Source organism: Antechinus flavipes, chromosome 5 (genome assembly GCF_016432865.1).
Source record: "Antechinus flavipes isolate AdamAnt ecotype Samford, QLD, Australia chromosome 5, AdamAnt_v2, whole genome shotgun sequence".
NCBI classification, from domain to species: Eukaryota; Metazoa; Chordata; class Mammalia; order Dasyuromorphia; family Dasyuridae; genus Antechinus; species Antechinus flavipes.
Genome location: NC_067402.1, coordinates 36,873,098 through 36,900,540, shown reverse-complemented (window position 1 = coordinate 36,900,540; position 27,443 = coordinate 36,873,098). Strand labels below are relative to the sequence as shown.

At 43.1% G+C, this 27,443-nt stretch overlaps 1 protein-coding gene across 1 annotated transcript in view; it reads right to left on the bottom strand.

Moving 5' to 3' along the window:
* The window catches only part of COL6A6 (collagen type VI alpha 6 chain), a 128,137-nt gene that overhangs the window by 1,837 nt on the left and 98,857 nt on the right, over window positions 1-27,443 (bottom strand). The window contains exons 33-36 of the mRNA XM_051962343.1: window positions 22,153-22,646; window positions 11,911-12,007; window positions 7,926-8,597; window positions 2,985-3,081 (exon numbers count right to left, since the gene is read on the bottom strand). Of these exons, the coding sequence (XP_051818303.1) occupies window positions 2,985-3,081; window positions 7,926-8,597; window positions 11,911-12,007; window positions 22,153-22,646 (1,360 nt within the window). The remainder of the gene's footprint in view (window positions 1-2,984; window positions 3,082-7,925; window positions 8,598-11,910; window positions 12,008-22,152; window positions 22,647-27,443) is intronic.

Here is a 27,443-nt window from a genome sequence, read left to right as displayed (position 1 = left end):
AACAGTCTATTAAAAAGACTCATGTTAAGGGACAGGTCAATTCTCTTAGAGCCTCCACAGTTGTGAATCATAACATCTGAAGGAGCTGCAAGACAGCCTTTGCTGACACAGGTGCTGCGGACTGGGAATGAGATAAATTGGAGGCAGAGGGAAGAGGAGAGAGGTCAAAAAACGCAATAGCCTCTCAGTCAGACAGGTCAGAGAACAGCAACTGCCTCTCAGTCTCCTTTTATCATCCTCTCAGAAGAGGAGACCCATTCTGGGTTGGATCTCCAGCAGCCATTGTCAGGTGGCTCCCATGTATTCCAACAGACTCATATTAAAAATACCTTTTTTTTGTATAAAAATAAAAGGAAACCAAAAGGGTGCCTACTTATTTGGGAATGGCTAAAATAATTATTGGTATATGATGTCATGGACCATTGTGCTAAAAGAAATATAAAATGGACTGCCTGAGAGGACCCTGGGAAGAACTGTATAAATAAATGCAGAGAAAAGTAGATAAAACTAGAACATTTTATCCAATAGCATTATTACAGAGAAAAATGGCTGTGAGTGACTTCAGAACTCTAGTTAATACAGTAAAAATCATGAGCCCAAAGAATGAAGTATGTCAGCCCTCTCCTGTCAAAGATATGGGGCTTAAAATGCACAACATATTTTGGGACAAGTCAAGGAAAGAAGTTGCTTCACTTGATAATGCATATGCATTATAAGGCTTTTTTTCCCTTGTTAAATTGAAGCGAGAGGAGTGAAGAGGAGGGGAAAAAAATATGTTCACTGGAAATAAATTGTTCATTAGGAAAAAAATACAATACTAAAAAAATTCGTTGGGAAGCAAATGTTTAAAAAAATGCCAGTTCAGATTAAGTCAGGAAGCAGTGGGACAAGTTAGGGAAGGGGAAGAATCATTGAATTGTGGATGTTAATGTCCTTGGAGCCCGGACATATTAAAGAAAAAAACTAGGGCTTTTGCCTATTATCAGAATTACCTTTGAAATATACATAACACACATACATGTCATATATATATTCATATATACACTTACATATGTGTTCACACATAAAATATGTATAAATATAAATGTATATATAAAATTATGTGTGTGTGTGTGCGTGTGTGTGTGCGTGTGTGTGTGTGTGTGTGTGTGTGAAAAATCTCCTCCATTCAGAATATAGACATTTTGAAAGTAGCTTTTTGACAGGTCCAATTTTCATATAGTTAACAGATTCACTTTTCACAGTTAAACTATCTTGACCCCAGTCCCCCATTCATTTGAAGGGCCAGGAGGAAGTAATTTCCTGACCGGGCACCATAACGAACAGGTGACTGCCTGCCTTTTATTGTCTCTGGCTGACAGGGCTCTTAGCACAGGGATAGGCGACCCTGGCTGGCCATCTGTCTGCTTAGCTCTTTCCCTCCATCCCCAACAAGAACCATTTATCCTCCACCTAGACCTCAAAAAGCCCAGGGGAGGACTGAGCCAATTCTCATTCAAGCTGTCCTGCGGAACCGTGAAGTCATCCTTGTGGCTTGCCATGCTCCCCGTACACAGCTGCTACTTTTATCTCAGACAATCTCTAGTGTTCCAATCTGCTGTCTCTCCACTCCCAGTTCCTGTGCACAGCACAATTAAGGAGTGTCAGGGGAAGCTGTGTGGGCTTATCTTCTGTTGCCTTTGTTGGATGCCGAGAGACAAATCTGACAAGGTTCAGCCAACATAAACTGTGAGGAATCTCACCAATCATGTCATTGACTTCCTGTCTGAATCCCTTAATGCCCTCTCAATTTTACAGCAGCACCATCATTTATGAAACATACAGGAAATGCCCTTGGCCTGCCTAGAGTAATTCAGAATAGGGGAAACAAATAAACAAAACACCTTCCTTTCCGAAAATTATTAGAGCCAGTCATTCAGGCTCTCTCGAAAATGGAGAAGACGGTGTCTGGAATACATTTTTAACTGTACAGATGGCCTCAGAGGACATCTTCGTAGTCCCTAAAATGACTACTTCTGAGCCAGAAAACCACCTCCTGAGGTTGGCATGTGAATACAACCTCCCTTATTGTAACATCTCCCTAATTCCCACACCTGACTCTGTGAATGACCCCTGAATCACTCCATTCTAGAAGGGACACTCTCAGGTTAAACCAGGTCCACAAGGCCTTATGCTACACTTCAGGAGGTATTTGCTGCTGGACAGTTCCCGGATTGTTTACTCAGTCCTAGGGGAGCTGATTCTCATCTGGGCAGTTAAAAGTTCTCTCTGAGCTTCAGCTCAGGCTGAAAAACCCATGAAAATAAAACACAAAGATACCTATTTTTTCATTTGATAATTTGATAAAATAATTTGATAGGAACATTCCTTTTCCCCCAATTTTCATCATAGGTCAGGGAATGAATATAATCAACAATGAAATTTCCTATCAAGGGTAATTCTTGAACATAATTTCTGGCATATGCAGAGGCAGCATGAGTTGCTAGAGAGAACTATGACCGGTAGGCAGGAGAGAACTGGGTTCAAGTTCTACCTTAGGTACTTGGCAAATAAACTCTCGGAGGTTCTGCTTCCTCTTATACAAAATAGGGCTGATAATAGCTATATTGCCTACTTAACAGGACTTAGGGTGATTACATGATAATGTAGATACAGATCTCTGTAAGCTTTAGGATCATAGTTCAATGTCTAAAAGGGAGGCCATTTAGTTCAACACTTGGATTTTATAATTGTGGAAAATAAAACCTTAAAGCATAACGTAGCTGTCATTAGCTGACTTTTATTTCTAGAAAGGAGGGATGTATGTTTGTGAAGAATACACAACTACAGAAGCGTGCAAGTGTCCCTCTCCTACAAACTCCGAATTTCTTTTTTAAAGCACATCACACAGAAATGTGTACAGCACGGAGAGCTGGAAATACTTATAATAACAATAAAATCTATTTGACCGGTATACCAGACACATGATAGATGCTCCAACTTACAGGTGGCTTTGCCGTTTGGAAGGCTGCACCGGTTCCGGAAGATTGATTTTATTGCATTTTGCTTTGAAGTTTATTGGTGGATACTTGTTGATTGCACCTAGGGAGAGAGCAGGTTGTAGTTAGGTTTACATATATTTTTCTGTCAACATGATAGCAGATCTGTATGCTATTTGATGTAGGACTTACCTCTTCTCATTACCTATTTCAGAAACAGAAAATGAATGAAGGGGTAAAATAGGTTAAATGTTCAATTTTTCAGAAGATCCATCTGTGTATACAAGAAATTCATCTCTGTTAGTGCTGTTGCTGCCACTAATGTTGTGACTCCATTGTCAAAGGACCCCAGAGAAGAACTGGTATTTGGTTACAAGGTACAGGGCCACAAGAGGTAGCATAAGCTAACCACACTAAATCCCCTCACTACAAAACCTTGGTCTGTTTCAAGAGCTTCAGAAATGATCTCCGATGCATCCTAATGAGCTTTCTAGAAAGACCCGCATATCAGAGGCTGAGGCAGTAAATCCATACAACAGACTGGTAGATACTTCTCATTGCTAACTGAAGAACTCAGGCTGGAGGCTGCCTCCTGAGGAAGTGCAGCTTTCTTCTCTCCTGCATCAACTCCCAGAATCCTTCTCCCCTGATTCATGAACACATTGTTTGCCTCAGAACACAGATAACTAACAAACAGATGCTCAAGAATTTGATTTTGGAAGAGGTTTGCCTTGGTAACCTAACTAGGGATGTTTTCCCCCACCCATTGCCATCCTTAATGCTTTATCTACACATCTAAATGGCATTCTCTACCCAAAAGCTTCTCAAACTGTGAGTCACCATGTGGGGGAGGGTCACAAAAATTTGGCAACAGTAAAAGGTATCTCATATTCTGCCAAGGTTTAATTCTTTATGTAAAAATGAACAAGTACAACTATCTCATTAGTATGCAAATTTGCTTTCATTTTCAACAAACAGTAAAATTATATGTATACCAAATAATTATTTTAAAATAAATTTCTTTATGTTGTATTATCAATAAATGATTGATTTGGATACTTATTTAACATAGCTATATACCTAGGATCATCTAAAAGGAGTTAGGAGTAGAAAGTGTTTAAGAAGCCTTGCTCTCCCCTGGGATACATAATAATGATGATGTTAACATTTCTGGCTCTGTTTAGTAGATGAGGAAACTGAGGCTCAGGGAAATTAAGGCACTTACTCAAGTTCATGTTCACATCCTTAGTAAACACTGATGATGGGATGCAAGGCCAAGTCTGCCCGAGTCCAAGGTCAGCATTGTGCTACAATGGCCTTAGCAAGGGCCAGAGCTCAGATCCCAACCCAAGGCTCCTGGCTTCAAAGCCAGTTCTCTTTTCATTAGACTGCAATGAGATCTCAACTTCTCAATAAGTTTCAGTTGGATGCTAATTCCACCAAGAAGCCCAATAAAAAAGTGGAAATGAAAGGAAAATCTAATGAAACAAGGATCTGATCTCTAAATGAACTAATCCCAGTGATATTTTGTAGTTTTTCCTATTTTGCAGGATCAAAATGAAACTGGTGGAATGAACAACTCTCTTAATTGCTAAACTGAATGAGTGATCTCATAAGCCACTCTAAAACAGAACTCATTTCCATCTCCCCTCCCCCAATCTTAATATCTTCCCAGCTGCCCTATCTCCCCATAATCCTGAGAGCCATCCTCAATTCCCCACTCTCACCTCAGATAGCTAAACCATTGCCAAATCTTCTCATTTCTATCTTTTCAGTGTCTCTCTGCTCATGAGGTACAAGCCTAGTTCAGGTCCTCATGCCCTCTCCCTTGGGTTATTATATCACAGCTTTCTGAGTGTTTTCCCCACTTAAAGCTTTTCCCCACTAATTCACCTTCCACTTTGTGGCTGTGGTGATTCTTCTATAGCTTCTGTCTGCTCATAGCCCCCTGAGCTCAAGGAGTTCTAGGGGCTCCCTATTACTTCCAGGATCTCTATCTCCTGGTCCCTTCCTACCTCCTCAGCCTTCTTACATCTTACTTCCCTCCATGTACTCAATGAGCCAGCGTATATCAGCCTACTTGCACTTCTCTTGGACAGGAGGCTCACCTTGTACCTCTCTGCCTTCGCATCTATTCTATTCCATGCCTGGAAAGCCCATTCCCCTCACGGCCAACTCCTAGTGTTGCTGGCTTCCTTCAAAACTCAGCTCAAATCTTGCCTTTTGCAAGAAGCCTTATCCTACCATTAGGGTTGGCTGGGTGATGCAGCGGATAGAGTGCTGGCCTGGGGGGGGGTCAGGAGGACTCATCTTTTTGAGTTCAAACCTGACCTCAGACACTTGCTAGCTGTGTGACTCTGGATACTCTCATCCGTTGCTCATCTGTTAAAAAAAATGGCAAAGCACTCCAGTCCATGCCAAGAAAACCCCAAAGGGGGTCACAAACCGTTGGAGAAGGCTGATTATCAACAAAAACTTCCCTCCCCCAATGCCATGCCTTTCAGACCACCTTTCTTACTTCTGCATAAGTCTCGTATGGACCCAGTCACTTAGGTGCCATCTCCCCCATCGTCATGATCACAATGAACATATATCAATTATTCTATGCCAGGGTCTGTCCTAATCATTTTACAGTCAAAATTCTCATTTGATCCTCATATCAACCCCGGAGGCAGGTGCTATTATTATTCCATTTTTCATTTGAGGAAACTGAGGCAAATAGGTTAACTGCCCTGCCCAGAGTCAACCATCTAGAAATCAAGACCAACCTGGACTCAGATCTTTTTGAGTCTAGGCCCAGAGCTCTAACCACTGGGCTTTTTGAGGATTGAAACATGTCCTGTCTTTCTTTATATCCTAGAGCTTAACTCCTAGTACATAGAGCACAGTAAGAACTTAATAATGGCTTTTCTTGCCTGACTTAGAATTATGTGGTAAGAAAAAGTAAAGTTCAGCCCAGTGTATGGGTTTCTGTTATGATTTCTTAGTGCAAAGGCTTTGCTCCCTTCCAGAACCACAGCTCACGTTCCAGAGTGCTGAAGGGGCCAGATGTCTGTGCGCCAGATGGGTGGCGACAGGATTACTGCACTCCTCTCTCCAAAGGGAAGCAAATCGTTTTCATATATATCTTGCTTATGTTGAGTAGCTGGAGTTATATTTCTTTTCTTTTTCTTTCTTTCTTTCTTTTTTTTTTTTGCAGAGATGGCTCATTGAGCTCAACATTTACACTACTCCTGGTCATAATAGTTAACCACAGCACTGCCCCCATGAGGCAGGGATGTCTTCAGATCTAATCCTCTAAATTATTAAGTGAGTTTCTTTTCAACATGTGGCTGATGCTGACCCTGTATAGGCGCCAATGCGTCCAATAAAATCTCAGATCCTTCTTTAGCTAAAGCATATATATCTCTATTGCCTGTGAAATTCCCATTCCCCATATCGATCCCAAGGGTTGCAAGCTATGAACATTTTCTTGGAACCACTGCCCAGGGAGCCGAGAGCTTTAGATCCAAATCAAGCTCTTTCTTCTTGAGTAATTGAGCCACTAAATGTGATTTCACTTGATACAGGGCATTTTTAGGTAACAAACTCCCTTTGCCACTTATGGCTTGGGAAACTGGCCAAGATCACTGACAGGTTGAGTTGCTTCCCAGAGTTACACTGCCAATATGTCTCAGAATCAGGACTTGAACTTGCATCTCCTTGGCTTGGAGGTTAGCAAGTTCACTACCCCCATCTCTCTATTCCTCTGATAAATCATTCTATTTTTTTTTTTTTGATAAAATAAGGGCAGAATCAAAGAAAGCTCAAGGAGATGTGATAAGGATTTGAAGGGTATCAGGTGGGAGAGGAATGATATTAGATCTGTACAGGGGACAGAACAAGGATTGATGGGTAGACATTGTAAAAAGGAAAATATATGCACAGAATAAGGATAAGCTGCCACCATTTAAGACCATCCTAGAGGAGGACGGGGCTGTATTGCAGAATGGTAGGTTCTCCCTCCTTGGAGGTCTTTCAAAAGAGACTGCACGGCCACTTGTTGGGGATTCTAGAGAGGGCTGTGGGTTAGATGGTTCCCCTCCAGCCTGGACCACCCCAGGGCTCAGCCTGAATTGCTTAGATTCTGACTTCTAGTTTATTTAGTTACACTCTCTGCAGCTGTGTTTCATCCTCTAAGTCATTAACCTAGGGTCCCCAAAGCCCCAAGGTCATCATGCACCCTTAGGACTCCCCAAGAAGTCTGTGGGGAGATTTCACAGGGTCTGTGAACTTAATCCTCTCTTCAATTATTTAAAAACCATGATTCTGAGACCTCATCAGACTGCCCACAGAGTTTATGGCACCCAAAAAAAGTCACAGACCCTTAATCCCAAGTTATATTTAAATATTAAAGTCATGCTTTTAAGGCAAATTCAGTGAGAAAAGATGGTCTGTGTTTCTTTTTCATGAGTACAAGTCGCAGTAATTACTGGCACCACAAAAGCCCGAGGCCTTTTGGTAAGGCAACAGTTCATTCTGACCGACAGAAGGCCACCTCTGAAGACTTCAAACGTTGCCTTAGGATCTTAAACCAACACAAGAACAAGCTTTGCTTATTTCTTTTTGGCGCTAACTTTTGGTGTTCACTGATGAAACACCATTTTCCATCAAAGAGCGCTCTGCTAATGTTACATGGCACAAGTTTCCAGCCCATAATTCAATCACACTCTGTAACCTCCCACTCTCCCCGGCCCTGCTGCTCCACACAGACCAAGGCGGGGGGAGCAGCTGCCGGGGTGACGCCTTCTCCACAGGCCCCCCAGGCCGGACACAAACCGTTCCAGAGCCTGTGCTTCCCATCACCCCGACATCTGCTCCCCCCGGAGGACATGAAGGAGACACTCAACTGTGGGGCTGCCTGCAGGGCCATTTCATGAACACTAAAGAAACAGATGAGGTACTCACGCCTGACGGAGTTTATAAAGGATTTCACAAACTTCACCCCGTAGCCATGGTCTGGTTTCTGAATTCGGCCAAGTTGGACCAAGTGGTGATCGAGGGGGGGACTGGCTAATTCTTCGAGCTCCTCGTCATTGTATGAGAAGCCAAGAGAGAACACAAATATGGCGTAACCTTGACATTTGGCCCGCAGAGATTCTCTCTTCAAGACTTTCTTGTCCAAATAACTTGTTTCTCCAGCAGACACCACAAAAATGACTCTGTTTTTTCTCAGGTTGGGGGTGCCTGTAAAGATATTATCCACTGTCCACTGCAGGGCATGGCCCAAGAAAGCTTCCCCGTTCAGCTGTTGAACAGATTCTTCCACGTGTCTCTTCATCAGGCGTTTATTGTTGTAGGTGGTGAAGTTGAACTCCGTCCGGACCGGGCTTGACGGGCTATTTGGGACAAAGCCCGGAGGAGCATGGCTCAGCAATGCAACGCGATCCCCAACGGCAGAGGTCTCGGGTTCAAAGGCCACATCAAAGTTGTCCAAGACTGCTTTCAGGAAAGCCTTCACATCCTCAAACTCGGCGCTTCCCATATCTCGGGAGCCTTGGAAAAGGAAGGCCGCATCTATGTAGGATGGGACCGCTGCGGGTTTCGCCTCCTCACAGGAGACTTCTGGCTTGCATCTGTCTGCAAAGGAAAATGATTATTATTGTTACTAAAACAGAGTTTCTAACCTTTGACTTGTGGAAACTGCATAGATTTGTCCCAAGAAACCCAACTGGACTTCTAAATAGATAACATCAGCATTACACAGCGCAGGTGAATCTACCTGAGCCCTCTGCTGTCCTAGGCAAAAGTGTCCATAAAAAAGCCTGAGAGGATGAAAGAGATTCTGATTTCTTTCCTGTGTGATTCATATCTGGATCTTGATGGCCTACTTGATTTATTCTGAATTTCAAATCCCATCTGTCTCCCGGGGTTCCATGATTAGTGAAGAAATGTTCCCACAATGAGATAAGCCTCTTTAAAAAAAAAAAACAAAAAAACACTTTTCCCGCATATATTCCATAGGGGACATCCCTCTAGCTCTAGATGGGCTAAAATAGGCAGGTATCTCACACACCCAGATCTTCTCCGTCACAGTATGTGCCAGATTTTTGGGCTGACTTCATTTACATAGAGAGCTTCTAGGGAGCTGGCCATCCACTCTGGAGAGTGCTATGTTCCGGACATTGTCATCTACTCTTTTCCTCCAAACCTCCCAGAGGAATCTGCCATCCCACATCTCCAACACTCAACCCGGCATCCATGCTGGCTTGATTGGCGGGCATATTACAGTTATTTCTCATGATTATGGCTTTCCTCACCATTCCTGTGATTTACTAACTGAAAATCCTCCCCCAGCCCCAACACCCTCTACCTTCTAACTCCCCCTTATTACAATATGTGCTTTTTGAGGGCCGTACCCAGTAAGAGAGTCACAAAGAGTTCCACCCATTCATTCATCAAGTAGAAAGCACAGAAAACAGTATGATGTCCATGTCAATGGCTATGATGCCGTTGCTGTGGTGGAATGCAATGGAAAGTTTTGCAGGTGAAAGTTTAATTAGTGTGGGCAATCTGAGCGTGCAATAGGAAATGCCATGCGTCAGTACTGGTGCTAGACTGATTAGAGATATGGCTGCGGACAAATTATCTTTCTCTTGCTGAAATCTAGTGAAGTTTTATGATCGTGTATAATGGTCTGATTTAAAAAAAAAAAAACAAGAGTCCTCTCACTGTGCACAGTTAGGATGTTGTCTCTATGATTCCGAGACAGCAGGGTGTCCATTTGTTCAGTTATGTGGTTATTTTAATTGCTGAGAACTACAGCCAAAATAACTTTCATTCTGTGCCTAAGAGACTGAGAAGAGGAAAAAAAAGGATCCAAGCCAAGGAAATTGCAGCAGAAGACCTCTCCAGACAGATGCGTAATGATTCCTGACTGTGCGACATACCAAGTCGGCTCTGTGAGCTGTGGTGTTCACAAAAGTACAGAGCTGTGAACTGCAGCGGAATCTACCTCTCCTGCCTTTTCGGACTTCAGCTGCTTCCAGCCACCTCCAAAACACAGGGAGGTGGGGGAGAAGGAATGAAGAGATGGAAGAAGGGGTGACAGGGAGGGGGCAGGGAGAGGACAGAGAATTAAAGAGTAAGGAAGCCCAGTGGAGACCCGTCATTCTATGGTTTATCACCTCCCTGTATCTTGCCAATGTTATTTACCCGGCAAGCATTTGATTTGATTCCACAAGTATTTTGGCACTGTCGAACTGGGTGGAGACGAAGTTTTAAGTCATTTACATTACAGGATGGGGGGGTTGGGGGGGAGAAGGAAGTCAGAGACTTTAGAGAATTTGCTTATGGTCAAATGACAAAACCATCCTCAAGGAACTTGAATTTTAAAAGGGAACTGGGCCCATAAAGAGGAGCTGGAAAGCTGGCAGGGGGAATGAGGTTATTCAGTTTAGCTGGGAAGTAACTGAGGCTTGGGAAAGGTCTCGGCTCAAAAAGACCAAGGTCTCCCCTTGCATTCGGGCCATCTGCAGGCGTCCTGGTCTTGTATCTGATCACTTAAGTGACGTTGCACTTAAATCCAATTCACTCCCATCTCATGGCATCCCCCTGCCTGATGTCACGGCATCCCCCTCCCTGATGTCACGGCATCCCCCTGCCTGATGTCACGGCATCCCCCTCCCTGAGGTCACGGCATCCCCCTCCCTGAGGTCACGGCATCCCCCTCCCTGAGGTCATGGCATCCCCCTGCCTGATGTCAGGGCATCCCCCTGCCTGATGTCACGGCATCCCCCTCCCTGATGTCACGGCATCCCCCTGCCTGACGTCACGGCATCCCCCTGCCTGACGTCACGGCATCCCCCTGCCTGACGTCACGGCATCCCCCTCCCTGATGTCACGGCATCCCCCTGCCTGATGTCACGGCATCCCCCTGCCTGATGTCACGGCATCCCCCTGCCTGACGTCACGGCATCCCCCTCCCTGATGTCACGGCATCCCCCTGCCTGATGTCACGGCATCCCCCTGCCTGATGTCACGGCATCCCCCTCCCTGATGTCACGGCATCCCCCTGCCTGACATCACGTTCCTCTTTGAGGACAAAGGACAACAACTTCCCAGAAGTGGAACGTGGCCCTGTGCGCCTCTTGGCTCAGCCTCATAGACCTGACCAAGCCATTTCTATGGTGGTTTCCCTTCTTTGCACTGGAATTAGAAGGAACAAGTCCTCTTCATGGCATGTTGAAGGAGGATTTGATTTTACTTCCTTGGCTACAGAGGGAAGAATGCGGAGAAGAGGGTCAAAGATTCGGGGAAAGAGATTTAGAGTGATGTAAGGGGGAAAAATCCCCAATAATCAGAGCTATTCAAAGTGAATGGTTGGAAACCGGGGAAACTGTGGGTTCCTCTTGCTCGAGGGCTTCCGGTTCCTGGGGACTCTTGTTCAGCCGTGGGGATTCTGCCGTCCCTTCCGGTGGCGAGATTGATATTCAATTTTTAAAAAATCTGTTCTATTTGGGGAATTGGGCCAGTCCACGTTTCATCTACTGACGGGTAATGGACTCTGCAAGTGGCTTCTGTCCCTCCCAAACGGATGAGATGGAACACAAATTCCTGAGCACAAATGGAGGGGACGAATATCTACCATGAGATTCTGGAGGACCCGGAGGTTTCGGGTTATAAGAACGTATCTAAGAACACACTTACAGCTCCCTGGAGAAGAAGCCTGGACACCGTGAACGGCAGAAAACCATCAACGTTTCCGAGGAGCATCATCCCATGGCCCGCCTCGGCAGAGTGAGGGGGAAGGGGAAGCTGGCCCGAGGCTGGGGACGCGGCCAGCCAAGCGCAGCGGGGCCCTGCCTGCTCCGGGGAGCTCTTCCTCCCCCGCGCCCCGGCCCAGCTCCCGGGGGCCGCGCTCACGCTCCGCGGGAGGGGGAGGGGCTCTTACCGTAGCAGAACGTGCACTGCTGGAGTCTCTTCAGCAGCGGCCTGTAGTCAGCCCTCGGGGGGATAGTTAGCACCTGAAAAGTGCCGGTGTCATCAATCTGCAGGGAACAAACCCAAGAGAGATCCAGCTTAGTGGGGGAGAGGCACGAGGCACGCACTTCCGGGGCCAGCGGGAGGCCTCTGACCGGGGCCCACGCAGGGGAGCGGCGGCTCGGGCAATCCAGAGGCTGGCCTCTAGGGGGCACCAGCTGTGCCCAGCCCCAGACCAGTCACGTGCCTCAAACTTTTTAAATCGGGGGCGGTTCACTGACCCTCAGACTGTTGGAGGGCAGAACTATAGTAAAAACAAAAACTTTGCTTTGTGGGCCTTTAAATAAAGAAACTTCATAGCCCTGGGTGAGGGGGGGAATTCTCCTCAGCTGCCGCATCTGGCCCGCGGGCTGTAGTTTGAGGACCCCTGGGGGGTGGGGGTGGGATTTAGACACTTCGTACTTGTGGGATTGTGGGCAAGTCTCATCATCTGTCTGCCTCTCTGCCCCCACCTGTAACATGGGAATAATCATGATAACAGCACTACTTCTCACAGTAGAGGAAAAGGCCAGGCAGTATTTGGGAAGTGCTTTGCAAACTTAATTTGTTTTTGCTCAGTTGCTTTTCAGTCATGACCCCATCTGAGGTTTTCTTGGTAAGGATACTAGACTGGTTGGCCATTTCCTTCTTAGTTCACTTGATCTTAGTATTTTATTTTAATGAAAGCTTTTTATTTTCAAAATATATACATGGATAATTTTTAACGTTCACCCTTACAGAATCTTCTCTTCTAAATTTTTTTCCCTCCCTTTCCCCTACTCCCTCCCCTAGAGGGCAAGGAATCCAATATATATTAAACATATGCAATTTGTCTATACATATTTCCACAATATCATGCTTCAGCTCATTTTACAGCCGAGGAAACTGAGGCACGCAGTGTGAAGGATTACACAACTAGGAAGTGTCTGAGGCTGGATTTGAACTTGAGAAGATGAGCCTTCCTAACTCTAGGCTAGAGTTGTACACAATGGCGCCCCCTAACGGTATAATACAGAGGCTGAAAGAGATTTACCAATTTGCTGTGAGGACACAGCCAGTAAAATATGGGGATGATGGGCTCTACTGAGCCTCTGTGGCTGGAGTTGTACTCTATGGCGCCCCCTAGCTGCATCCCTAGTAAATTACAAAAAGATTTAACAATCTGTGTGAGGACATAGCCAGTAAAACGTGGGGATGATGGGCTCTACTCAGCCTCTGTGGCTGGAGTTGTACACTATGGCGCCTCCTAGCTGCACCCCTAGTAAATTACAAAAAGATTTAACAATCTGTGTGAGGACATAGCCAGTAAAACGTGGGGATGATGGGCTCTACTCAGCCTCTGTGGCTGGAGTTGTACACTATGGCGCCTCCTAGCTGCACCCCTAGTAAACTACAAAAAGATTTAACAATTTGTGTGAGGACATAGCCAGTAAAACATAGAGATGATGGACTTTACTAAGCCTGGAGTTGTACACTATGGCGCCCCCAGCTGCACCCCTAGGCACAATACAGACGCTGAAAGAGATTTAACAATTAGCTGTGAGGACATAGCCAGTAAAACATGGGGATGATGGGCTCTACTCAGCCTCTGTGGCTGGAGTTGTACTCTATGGCATCCCTCTAGCTGCACCCCTATGTAAAATACAGAAAGATTTAACAATCTGTGTGAGGACATAGCCAGTAAAACATGGGGATGATGGGCTCTACTCAGCCTCTGTGGCTGGAGTTGTACACTATGGCGCCTCCTAGCTGCACCCCTAGTAAACTACAAAAAGATTTAACAATTTGTGTGAGGACATAGCCAGTAAAACATAGAGATGATGGACTTTACTAAGCCTGGAGTTGTACACTATGGCGCCCCCTAGTTGCACCCCTAGGTACAATACCAAATCTGAAAGAGATTTAACAATTTGCCTGTGAGGACAGTCAGTAAAATATGGGGATGATCGACGCTCCCCGGGCTCTGTGGCACCAATCTCTGGGGCTTGGTCTCCTCCCCTAAAAGGAAGGGAGCTCCACCCTGTCCAAGGGCCCTTCCAAGTCTAAAGTCTGTGATTCTGAAGTGGAGGGAGGACAGAAAAAATTCCCGTGATTTGATAGTTTGGTTTAATTATCCTCCACCTGAGCTGCGTTTTACCAGAGTCGTGAAGTTCTTTAAATTCAAGAACTAAGTTTCATAGAAGAGAAGGATACAATGGTTGGGTTCTATCACATGCTAATTAAGATAATTCAAGTGCCATTCACAAAGTGCTGCAAATGGCGGTTCTAATCATTTAGTCAGGATTCTTAACCCTCTTTTTATATCCTGGCCCCTTTTGGCAGTGCCTGGCGAAGCTTCCTCACAATTCTTTCAAATGCACAAAAATACAGATTATAAAGCAAAATTCAGTTATTAAAATAGTTTTTTTTTAAACCAGACTCTTGGACCTCAGGTTACAAACCTCAGTTTAGTGTTTCTAGGTGCAGGGGAAGGGTATCATCCACTGTAACTGTCATTGCTGGGTGAGGAAGTTTTGAGAGATCACTCATGCAAATTCACGGAGTGCTCTGAAAGGGCTCCCTATTGAAGTTACTTTTCCCTCTTGATTTAACCTCTCCCATATAAAGATGCCAGATCTTAGAAAGTTTGAGTTACTTCAGGGAGCTGGGAACTGTCCCAATTTTCTCTATCTTGGGTACTTAACACCAAGTTAAGCTTGGCACCCAGTTGGCGCTTAATAAATGCATTTCCATTCCAATCCAGATCTTTCGAATGCATCTTTTGTAACTTCTCTGGATGGGCTAGTTTAGGGTCAGAAGTTCTGGGTGTTAGTCCCTTCTCCAGTGCTTACTCCATCAGTTTAATTTTTAAAAAGTCATCCGATTCCCATAAAAAGAGGGCACTTACCTAAATGGCCTTCCTAAGTAAATGGTCATGAAATCTAGAGTAGAAGTCACCCAAACCCAAATAGGAGTTATTATTACTAATCAGACCTTGGTAATTTCTTTTTCTTTTTTTTTTAAATAGCACCCTTCTGGCAAACGGGTAGAACGAGTAGCTGGTCCACACTTTTCTTGCCTCCCCCATGTTTAAGAACCACGGCTGCTTTGGAGAATATTTCCCCCCTCCCCATGTGACTCAATGCACGAGCACTTATTAAGTGATGACTCTACACTAGTCACCGCACTATCTTACACAAGATGGCAGATGAGTTGAGTAGCCCTACCTGCTGCTTCTCTATGGGGTCATGGATCCACCCGAGTATCAGCCGTTCCACCGGGGGAGCAAGGCTGAACAAATTGGGTGTTGCAGGAATTACTATTTTCAAATCTATGTGGATGCTGCTGTGATTAATGTAATGCAAAGTTATTTAAAATTATGAATGAGTTCTTGGGAGTGTGCTACCATGCATGTTCCCAATCAGTGGATACTCATCCTGTGGTTAGGGAAGGAACGCCGACTGATATTCTTTGCTCATTCTGTGTGGCTGTGGGAAAATTACTGACTCTCCCTGGTTCTCAATTTCCCCATCTGTAAAATAAAGAGTTCTGTGCTGGATGGCTTCTGGGGTCCCTCTTGCCCCTGGGTCCCTGATCTTCTGAGACTGTGGAGGCCATCTATGAAATAATTTAATGTTTAGAATGGAATCCTTATCAACAAGCCATTATTAAGCACTTATTGTGTTCCAGGCATTGTATTAAGCCCTGGGGGTTGGGGGGGAAAAAAAAGGCAAAACAAAACATCTTCTTCCCTCAAGGACAGAGGCAACATGTAAATAAGTAGAAGATATATATGGAAGTAGATGAAGGTAGTCACATAGGAGAGATTGGGAAAGATAGGTGGTGAAATGCATAGAGTGCTGCGCCTGGAGTCAAAAATACTCCTTTTTTTGTCTCAGATCCTTACTTGCTGTGTGACCCTGGACAAATCACTTCACCCTGTGTGCCTCGTTTCTTCATTTGTAAAATAAACTGGAGAAGAAAATAACCAAAATTGTTCCTATATCTTTGCCAAGAAAATTCCAAATGGGGTCACAAAGAGTCAAATACTGAAATAACTAAAGAGCAAGAACTATGGAAGGTGAGATTTGACCTGAGCTCTGAAGGAAGCCAGAGCAATGAAGAGGTAGGGATGAGACATTTTGGGCCTGGGTGGGGTAACAAACAGTGCAAAGCCAGAAAGAAGGGGAATGGAAGCAGGCCAGGGGAGTGAGAAGAGGTGGGCAAAAAGTTGAGTTTCCATTTTGATTATTCACTTAACTTTTGTAGGAGCCCAACACGAGGCCCCAGTTCTGGAGGCCTAAGGTCCAAGACTAGCTCACCTTCTCCAAGTATTGTGGGGATCCAATTGTTGGTACATTCAAGGAAAGTTAAAAATATGCATGGTAGAGAATTATTTTTGCTATTGACAGCCTCAAAATAACAATAAAAGCCAAGAAAATCTCTATAAAAAAATCTCAAATCAAACTTTGAAAGTCCTGAAACTTCCTACCATGCTCACGCAAAACCTGCGTCATCTTGGCTTTTGTTAAACCCTGGATTAGCCAAAGAGCAACAAAATAAAAATAAATATCAAGGTATGTAAAGCACAAACACATTTCTGAGTGGGAACGTTTACAAAAATAGAGAGGCCCACCCTGTATCAGAATTCTGAGCACGTAGCAAGCAAAATTTTCTAAAAATAAGTAGCCGCCACCAGACAGGTGTGAAGAGAAATGTCAAGAGCTCAAGCAAATCTATGAATAAAGGCTTCCCTTTGCACAAACAGCCCTCAGCTGGTAATGGAGTTGGCCATTTCTAAAAAGCTGCCCACAGGCTGCTGTGAAGAGGATGTTGCTGACCCTTGTGGGAAGGGTAATGTGGCAGGATGGAAAGGAGGCTCCCCTTGAGAGGGAGAAGAGACCTGGAATGGAATCTTACCCCAAACCCTTACTGTGTGATAGAGATCAAGTCACTCAACCTTTCTGAGCCTCAATTCCTTCATCTTTAAAATGGGTCTCCCATAACACCTGTAGCATTAGTCCCATGGGATTATAAAGCTCAAGTGGGATATTACATGTAGAAGGTTTTATCCTATTAATGCTTAAAGCTGCGCTAAGACTTTTGGACCACCCACTGTATCACGATGACTTTCTACAGATGGGTAAACTAAGTGACACTGTTCTATACTAATAGAAAACCTCTGATGAGCAGCATTCTGGTTGCCAGCAATGACCTCACAGGGAGCCTTATGCTGGCTATTTCAGCTTTGGTTGACCAGAGTCTCGGAACAGCCATTTTTATTGTGCAATGTGCCGGACCTTTTGGAGTGTGAGCTAGAACAAATGCTTCCCATTAATCTACTTTGTGACATGCTTTTAATTTAGGGCGAAAATCAAAGGATTTTAAGTAATTCAGAAGTCCAGTAAAAGAAGAGAATGGATTTAGGAAGAAATGGAGAAGAAATGAAATGTCTCACTAGAATCCCAAGCCCAGTAAACTGCAAATGGACATTCTTACACTGCCTCTCCAACTTACTGCTCCTTCTGGTTTCCTCCTATTACCAATAGACTCTAAGCTCTTTAAGGACAAGATCGACTGGGGAGATGTTTATACCTTTATAAAATCCATTGAGTATCTCTGTACATACCAAATGCAGTTTTTGGGGCAGGTACCAGAATGGTGATTTCCCTATCACAGAGAATGGAACTCCCAATATGGAAACTCCCAATGCAGATCAAAAAGTGCTCTGAACTCAGTCTTGGAGCAGAAATTCTCAGCTGGGACCCATAAACTTGGTTTTTTAAAAAACATATCAGTAATTTAGAATAATTTGTTTCCTTTCTAATCCTCTGAATTTTATCTTATGCAGTTAAGGAGACTATTTTGAGAAGAAATCCATTGACTTCATCAGATTGCCAAAAATCCATGGCACAAAAAAGGTTAAGAATACTGTTTTATAGAGTTTGTTTTATAAAATCTGAAGTAAAGTACACAATAGGTGCCTACTGTTTGTTGAAAGGAATTGTCAGTGGTACCACCATTCATCCATGGGAAAAGCGTGGATGAAATCTTTGACTCTTCCCCTCTTAATCTCTTAGTCAACAAGTCTTGCCCATTTAATCTCTACAATGTCTCTTCCACTTATCTCCCTTTCCGTTATATCTCTACAGAATCTCTACCATCCATCTCTCCTTCCATTACGTCTTTACAGTATCTCTACCACCTGTCTCCCCTTCTGTTATATCTCTATAGTATCTCTACCATCCATCTCTCCTTCTGTTATATCTCTACTATATCTCTTTCACCTCTCTCCCTTTCAATTATATCTCTACAATATATCTTCCGTCTATCTCCCCACCTATTTTATCCTTACAATATATCTTCCATTCATCTTCCCTTCTCTATTTTTACTGCTCCCATCCCAGGAGAGGGCTTTATTATCATCCATCCATCTATTACAAGAACTTTCTAACAGATTTACTGGTCTCAATTCCCAGCGAGCCCCCTAATCCTGACATACTTCTGCCATTTTAATCTTTCTTGTATATGGTCACAACTTCCTGACAACTTGATCCCTAAAGCAGTTCATAATCTGGCACCCTGCTCCCATCCCACTCCCGTTTTTACAAAATATAGTACAAATATACATTTTACAAATGTATATTATATATATGTACATAGTACAAATATAATTTTGCACTATTCCCCTCCGGATTCTCTATACTCCAGCCAAGCTAAAGGAGTCGCCAAGTCCTGAAACCATGTCCAATATACTTACTCATGCTTTCACTCCCCCACCCTCAACTCTCCTCCCTCTGTTCTCATTCCCCAGCAGCCTTTTCCCCCACTCTGTCCCTGACACTTTTTCCTGATGATGACTTCCTCCCACAACCTCCAGGCCAGCCTTTCTTAACTTCTCCCATTTCTGCTCCTGACCCTTCAGTCTTTTTCCTTGCTTCCCCCTACTTTAAAGCTTTCTTTTATATGTTTCCCCTATTACAGTATTAGCTCCTCGAAGTCAGAGATTTTACTTTTGTCTGTATTGAATTCTCAGAATTTAATAAATGCCTGTAGATATAGCTGAACATGCCTTGTCACATAGTTAAGGGGCTTGTACCCCATCTCTGAGAGATGAACCCTGAATATTAGTCATGTGGGTAGCTCTAGGACAGAGGAGACCCCAACTTTTGGCCAAATTTTCTCAAGGAAGTTTCTCCTGTTCCCTCCATGTTCCCCATCTCCCATGATACAGTATACCTCTCCTACCCACTTACCCTTTATAGCTAACATTTCTATCTCATCCTAGGGTCACGAAAAGCATTACCTCCATTAGTCTGCTCAGTGAGGTGGTTGCTATTATCATCTCCACTGCATAGATGTGGAAACCAAGGGACGTGTGTTATTTCTCTACAAAAGGCCTATTCCATTTCTTCTCTTCACTGTGGGTGACCCCAGCCTCTGGAATGGCATTCTCAAGTTTGAATACGTTTGCCGAACTTACTGAAGAAAATGACAAGCTTTCAAAAATCAAATCCAACTTTAGTGGGAGCTTCTCCTCTAGAGCAATTTCCTTTCAAACGACTCTGTGTTATAAGTAGAAAGACTTTTTAGATGTGCTTCTGCTTTGATTTCCTTCTAGACAGTACTTAGCTATTTTAGGAGCATCTCTCTGAGAATTTCTCTCTCTCTGTGCCCCTTCCTACGGAGTAGCAGATGGGAGTTATCCCGATGAAGATGTGGAATGGACTGGGATGTTTAATTTGGATTTCTCAACTTTAATCAGGGCTCATTCAGAAATCAGGTTCTGAAAGGTTCTAGAGGGTTCATTCAAGGCTAATTCAGAAATAAAATTCCTCTTAATGTAATTACTTGTTATGCTAAAAAAAAAAAAAAGCACTTTGAGATCAACACGTGAGAGATACATACTTTTGGTGAAAAAAAAAATACAGTAGTTTAATATCAATTCCAAATGTCTTTGCTATAGGAGCAAATTAAGCATTGGCTTCAAGAAACTTTCTTTTCTCTGGGTTTGGGACTAAAGATAGCCAAGAGAAGCTGAGACTAGGAGCGAAGTGGAGACATACTGGCAATACAGAGGTAGCCGAGAATGCACCTTCCCTTAAAGGATTCACACTTTATGACAGTTCATTGGCTTATCACTTACAGTTGGCCCCAATGGGTTTTTTCCCAATTCATGTGCTTAGCCTGGCCTGATGTGGACACCTCAGTCAGTACATTAAGATACAAGAGAGATTGACTACTGATGTTCAAAGATATTTTTGATTTCACTCACAATCCAAGGTCCAACACATCATGGAAAAATTTCAAGTCATTAAATACCGAAATTTATTTCAACACTATTCAGGTCATGACTGATTTCTATTTCACCATCTTGAGAGAATTATGGAGATGGAAGGACCCTTGACTTTCTAATTGTTGTGGATATTAGAAAGATACATAGAGATTTCCTGCTTTCTTATGCTAAATAAAATATCTCTCAACTATTTTAGCCTTATATAGTGTCATAGATTTAGGGCCTAGAAGGGACCTTAGTTAGATGTAATGTAGTCAGCCTCTCTCTTCCACCTCCTGCTCATTTTACAGATGAGGAAAGAAATTTGTGCAAGATCACACCAATGGAAAGTACCAAAGTCAAAATTTGAATTTAGGGCCTCTCATTCAAAATCCAGAACTCTTTTCACTAAATGACATGGAAGGGATCTTAGAACTAGTCTAGATTCACCATAAGCTTATATCCCATGAGGATTTTTGAAAAAAACAAAAAACAAAACTCAAAGCCTTCCTTTTTTTCTAGTTCATTTCTCAAATTGCTTTTCCCTGAATTAAAAAAAAAACCCAAATAATAACAACAAAGAACAAGAGAAAAAGGGAGCAACAGACATGATTCTAAAGACCTGGACTGGCATCTTTCTCCATTCTAACACTCACTAGTTGTGTTACCACCTGGGCTTTGCTAAAACCATTTTATATCTGTGTGACCATGTTCAAGTCACCCTCAAATGAGCTGTTTTGACTAGATGACCTCTCAGGTCCTGCTAGCCAGCACCCCATGATTTCTCTAAGCTCTGGCATATATTGGCTGTATAATTTCAGGTAATAATTCACTTAACATAAGCCTCTATTTCCTTATATGTAAAGGATGATGATACTATTTATACTATTGACAACACATCCTCCACTTACCAATCCCTTTTAGATTGTAAATCTTGTGAGGAAAGGGGCTGCCTTTTGCCCTCCTTTATATCCCTAATACTTGGCACAGAGGCTGGCACATAGTAAGAGCTTAATTAATGTTTATTGACTAACATATAGTTGGAAGAAAAAAACTTGCTAAATTGCGAAGCATATTTAAAATGTGGGCTGGTCAGACAATACTAAAATATTATAAATAATCAGTGTTATAATGAAAATAATTATTATTAAGTTTAAAGAAAACTGCAATATAGGAGAGACAGGCAATGGAGCCTCTGTGTATCTCTTTGAAGCATGAAAGAATATAAAAAAAACACACTTAATAAACACCCACAACCTCATGCTATAGGATACAAATACAGAAATGAGACAGCTCCTGCCCTCAGGAAATTGCCTTCAAGTTCATCTGTGAAATTAAAGATTTAGATTAGATGGTCTTAAAGGTCTCTTCCAGTACTAAATCCTGCGACTGTGACTTACTCATTTCACAAGTGGGAGAACCCAAGGTCTCGACAACCAGGGAATGATGTGCCTAAGCTGCCTAGGAGCTAAAGAAAGGATCTTTTTAGTGCGAGTGCCTTATGACTTGTCTAGGTAGAATTTAAGTCCTTGCCTTCCTGACTCAGAGAGCAAGTCTCTAACCCTCTGCCATGTTATTTCTCAAGGAAAAGACTTTCTGACAGTGTTCTACACAGCATCTCTTGTTTCTAAGGAAATCTGTGGGCAGACCTGTGCTTCCTTAGGGACTCATGATGCTCATCAAGAACAGAACACTGGTTTTGGAGGCAGAGGTTTCTCACTGCATCCAAGATAGTGCTAGAGAAAGGAAGGTCCAGGGCAGCTTGATGGCACAGTGGGAAGGGCACCAGCCCTGAAGTCAGGAGGACCTGAGTTCGAATCTGGATTCAGACACTTAACACTTCCTGGCTGTGTGACCCTGGGCAAGTCACTTAACCCCAATTGCCTCAGAAAAAAAGAGAGAAATGAAGATCCCCCTCACCGTGAAAGCGCGCTTGACGGCAGGCATATTGTTAAAAGCAATCACGACGGGAATGACATCGAGAGCATTGAATTCCATGGTGGCGGTGACGATGGAGGACGGGTCCACGGATCTGTCAGCGCTGAAAATGGTGGTGATCCTCCTCGTGTTGGCCCCTGGAAGGGTTCTCTTGAAGACGTTCCGGGCCACGAACCTCATGGTCTTGCCGATCTCCCTCTCCCCAGAGGAGGGCTCAAAACGGAGAGCTTTAATCTCCTGGAGCAGCTGCTTCTTGTCACGGGAGTCAGACAGCCGGAGGAGATGCCGGGTCTTGGAGTTGTAGGAGACCACAGCCACCCGGGCCCCCACAGGGCAGTTGCCTTCCCTAATTCTGAGGTCATTCACGATAGCAATGGTCATCTCCTTCATTCGATCGAACTCCTCCTCCGACACATCTCGGGACAGATCCAAAGCAAACACCAACTCGGTGGGATGAACCGGACATTCGGCCTTTCCTAAAAGAGAAGAGGAAACGTGTCCGTAACTTCTGTGATCCATTTACTTCGTTGTTAGAACCCAGAACGTGATTCTTAGAATTGAGAGTCAGAACAGATCCTAGAGGTTATTTATTCAACCTTTCCTTGCAGACTCAATGGAAATGAAGGTGGGGGGGAGGGAAATGTCTTTCCCAAAGGAATACAGGAAGTAAAAAACAGTTCCGATTTGAACTCATGCCCCATGACTCAAAAACCCAGTGATCTTTCCTTTTTCTCATACTGTTCTTTTTTGCTGTAAGGCATGTAAAATTTTGTTACTGGGACCCTGGGAGATATATAATGCATCACAGATTAAAAAAATAATAATAAAACTTAGAGAGGAAAAATGACTTAAAAAAAAATCACACAGCTGGACCTGGATCTCCTAATCACAGTTTTAATGCCCTGGGGTTGAGTGTATTAGATAAATCTCTAGATATGGAATGAGGAAATGACTGGTTTAAATTTCATCTTTGACACTTGAATTTTGCTTGCTCTAAGACTATGAGCAAGTTATTTCATTGCCTGAATTTCAGTTTCTTCATCTGTAAAATGGGAGTGATGATTACTACAGTATTTCCACATAAGAGACACAATGAGGTAATGTATATAATTGGAAACCTTTAAGGATTATAATATAGATTATTATTAGAGTCTGGGAATAGAAGGGAGGAAGCAATTGAGGGATTCAGAAAGAGTCTTAGAGATCCTCTCATCCAATTCTTTTTTTTTTTTTTTGGCAGAAGAGGAAACTGAGGTCACAAAGAATGGTTAGTGTCAACTAACTTTGTGTTGATATTAATTAGTGTCAGCCCAACTTTGCTATTCTAAAATGGAAGGGAAAGGACATACAAAATTAAGCCCTCACAAAGGCCTCCTCTGATGATGATTGAAGGGTGACCGCCATAGTCGTTGTCTTCTTCTTCTTCTTCTTTTTTTTTTTTTTGCTGAGGCAATTGGGGTTAAATGACTTGGCCAGGGTGACACAGCTAGGAAGTGTTACGTGTCTGAGGCCAGATTTGAACTCAGGTCTTCCTGCCTTCAGGGCTGGTGCTCCATCCACTGTACCACCCAGCTGTCCCACAACACTGCCTTCTTAGAGAATATCCTGATAATGGAGAATAACCTCTGGTATAGCCTATTAAGTCAGAGGGGCATCAAATGTAAACTATTCTGGATGTCCTTTACTTGAGGATCTGCCACACTAAGAGAGAAGAGGTCATCACCAGATCACCAGTTGTCCGCAGTAGCTGAACCCTGTTTTAATCCCCAAACTCATGAAAGCAGCTGGAAGGGGCGGGGAGGGGCTGTGATACGCGTCCTAGAAGGGCATGTGTACTGGCTGGCCAAATCATGGATCATTGGTACATTGACATATAATTTAAACAATTCTTTTAAAAATCCATAACACTTTTAAGTAATTTTAAAAATTGATGGAATCTTCTTATTTTGCTTTCAATGATGTGATACAATGACACGATATTGCATAACCACCAGCTCTGAAACCTCAATTAATTAAATAAATGCAGTTTCAGATCATTTAACTTTTTGGGCAAAATAATGAAAGAACAGCAAGGGGTAACCAATGGAAAGCTGATGGCCTGCATGGATACTCAGCAAAGCTAGAGAGCTAGAGGAAAACAGCCAACACTTTGGATGGGTCCCCTCTGTGAAGAATAACGGGGGCCATGGACCAGTCATGTGGGACAAAAGGCAGGAACATGTTGTGATCTTTTATGCCTGGAGGGAGAATCTGAGAAAATAAGATTCTGGGTTCATCCATTAGTCTTCACAGAGACCCAGCTACCCCTTCATGCTCCTGCCTCTCTAGCTGTATCATCTCTTGTTCTTCCATCATGCCAATCCTGGAAGGAGTCAGAGTACTCCTTGCTTTCTAGTGTCACCTTCAGCTTCTCCCTTTATCTGCTTCACTCAGGTTTTTCTCCTCTTTTGAATTCAATTCAAATACAATTTTCTATTCAATCAAATTTGTGATCCCTGTAGTTTCCAAAGGGACTCCCAATTCTAAGACTCCTTTCTCAGAGTTCAGCACCCGGCCTAGCATCTTCCTCTCCTTTCCAGTTCCTTCTCTATACCAGGGGACTTTGAAATTCGTGTTGATGCTCCTTCAAGTTCCCATTTATCCAGCATCTTTAAATCCCACAACCTACACCTGCAGCCAAAGATAGGGTGATCACCCACTAGCTCCTGCTACTACCACAAATGTAGCACTTCACCAATTAGGACCTCTGACATTCCTCCGACCACCACTTCCTGTCCTTCCATCTCTCTCTGACTTCACCTGTCCTATACCTAAGTTTTTTTTTTTTTTTTTTTTTTTTTTGCCCTTATCAACTCCCCATTCCCTCCATTCCCTGCTATTTTCTCAGGTTTCTCAGGTTCAGACTTCATCCTCTTCCACCTCAACCCAACAGCACTTTCAACTCTACATTGTCCTCTGCTCACATTGAACATCTTGTTCCCTTATTCCATCACCACCCTTCCTATGGCAAACCTCAGCCCAGGGGCCTCCCGTCATCCGCTGCTAATTCATAAACCTCTGCATGAAATTCTGAGATGGTGTAGAGTGGATGTAACTTGATGTTTTCCAAACTCAGATGAACTTTCAGTGTATTGAGGCAGTCCTTTTATTCCTCCATAATTGATTCTCCATATTATTTCCCACAAGTTCTATTCAAAACTTTCTCTTCCCTCAAGTCCCCCCAATCTTCTGCTTCCGCTTATCTTTCAGCTGCTTCCCCTTATCTTGCTTCTTTTTTGAGAACATGTGGAACTATTCAGTATGAACTTTTTCTCCCACTCTTCTCGAAACTCCCTCAGAGCATCTCTTCCTCCCTATTTCTTTCTCCCTGTCTCTGACCCTGAAGTGATCCTTCTTTGACAAGACTCAGCTTTGGGTTTTTCATTCATGTCCAACTCTTCACCATCTCACGGACCATATTATGCTGATGATGTCCGTGGGGTTTTCTTGGCAAGGATATTGGAGTGGTTTGCCATTTCCCTCCTCACAGCCAAATTGAGATTACAGGACTTGCCCAAGATTACACAGCTCAGAATTGTCTGAAGACAGATATGAACTCAGTTCTCACTCCAGGCCCAGCTCTCTATCCACCAAGTCATCTAGCTGCCTCTTCAACATGTGTACTCAACCCTATCTTATCCAGTAGATCACATCATCAATTGTGCTCTCAAGAAGGCGATCTTTATAATCTTTAACTTTTCTCTATCAATTGATTCCCGGCTTCAAACATACAAAAAAATCTCCCATTCTTAAAAAATCTTTACTAGATCCTCCTATCCACTCAAGTTACCATCTTCTCTTTCTCTCCTGATTTCTCAATTAAATTTCTAGAAACAGGTGCTACCATTCCTCGATCAACTTCCTCTTTCTACTTACTCCTTAGTCCTTTACAATCTGACTTCAGACCTCATCACTTAGCTGAAACTTAGATTAACAAAGAAATCATTGGAGAGTTATCTGGTGGTCTTTTCTTAATTCTCATCCCCTTTTTTTTTTTTTTTTTTTTTTTTTTTTTAGTTTTTACTGAGGCAATTGGGATTGTGACTTACCCAGGATCACTTAATAGGAAGTATTAGGTGTCTGAGACCAGGTCCTCCTGCTTCAGGGCTGGTGCTCTATCCACTGAACCAATTAGTTGCCCCAATCCTCATCCTTCTTGACTTCTTCACTGTTGATCACCTTTCCCTCTATTTTCTGGGTTTCTGTGACACTCCTCTCTCCTACTTCTCTTTTTTCCTATCCAACCTCTTCTTCTCAATTAGTGTTTCTGGCTCATCATCCACATTACACCTCCTGAGGGCACTTTCAAAGTTTAGTCCTGGACCTTCTTCCTTTACATTTTTCTTGGTAAACTAGTTGATCCTATGAGTTTAACTATCACTTTAATGTAAATGATTCAAAGATCTATATCTGTGTCTCTTCCCCAAGTCCCCAATCCAATAACCGTTTCCTACTTCCAATGGACATTTCAAACTAGACATCTTAAATTTAATTTATCCAACACTGAATTCTATCTTTCCCCTTAAAATTTCTCCTTTTCCTTTCTTCCTGTAACTGTGAAGGTACCACCATGCTTCTATTGTCTTCACAATCTAAACATGACTATGGGTTCTTCATTCATCCTTCACCCACACATATTCAATCAGTTGCCAAATCTTGATGTTTCTACATGAACAACATCTCTTATATTTTCCATTTTCCTCTCTTGACCTTCATCACCCACCAATAGGATTATTGCAACATCCTCCTAATTAATTTTCCTTTCCAAGTGTCTCATCACTCCACTCCACACTAAACATTGCTTCCAAAGTCATTTTTCTGAAGCCGACATCTCACTGTAATTCATCTATTTGAGCAGCTCCAGTGGGTCTCTCCCTATAGCTTTCAGGATAAAATATAACTGTCCCTGTTTAGCTTTTAAAGTCTTTTGCAACTTGGTCTTGGCATCTCATCTTTCTGACCTGACAAAGCTTATTTCTGGTCCAGCACTCCACAAACTGGCTTTGTCCCAGTGTCACATATACGAATCTTCATCTTTTTTCTCTGTGTCTTTGTCCTGGCCATCCCCCATCTTAGAACGTACTTCTTCTTAGAGTTTCTCTCTGCATTTGGAAGCAGCTAAAGTGCCGCTGCTAGGAGAAAACTCTCTGATTTCCTGGATTTCTCTCCCCCAACAGGTAGGACTTTTCTTCCCTAACTACCTAACTACCTTTATTTAACATGAATATATATTT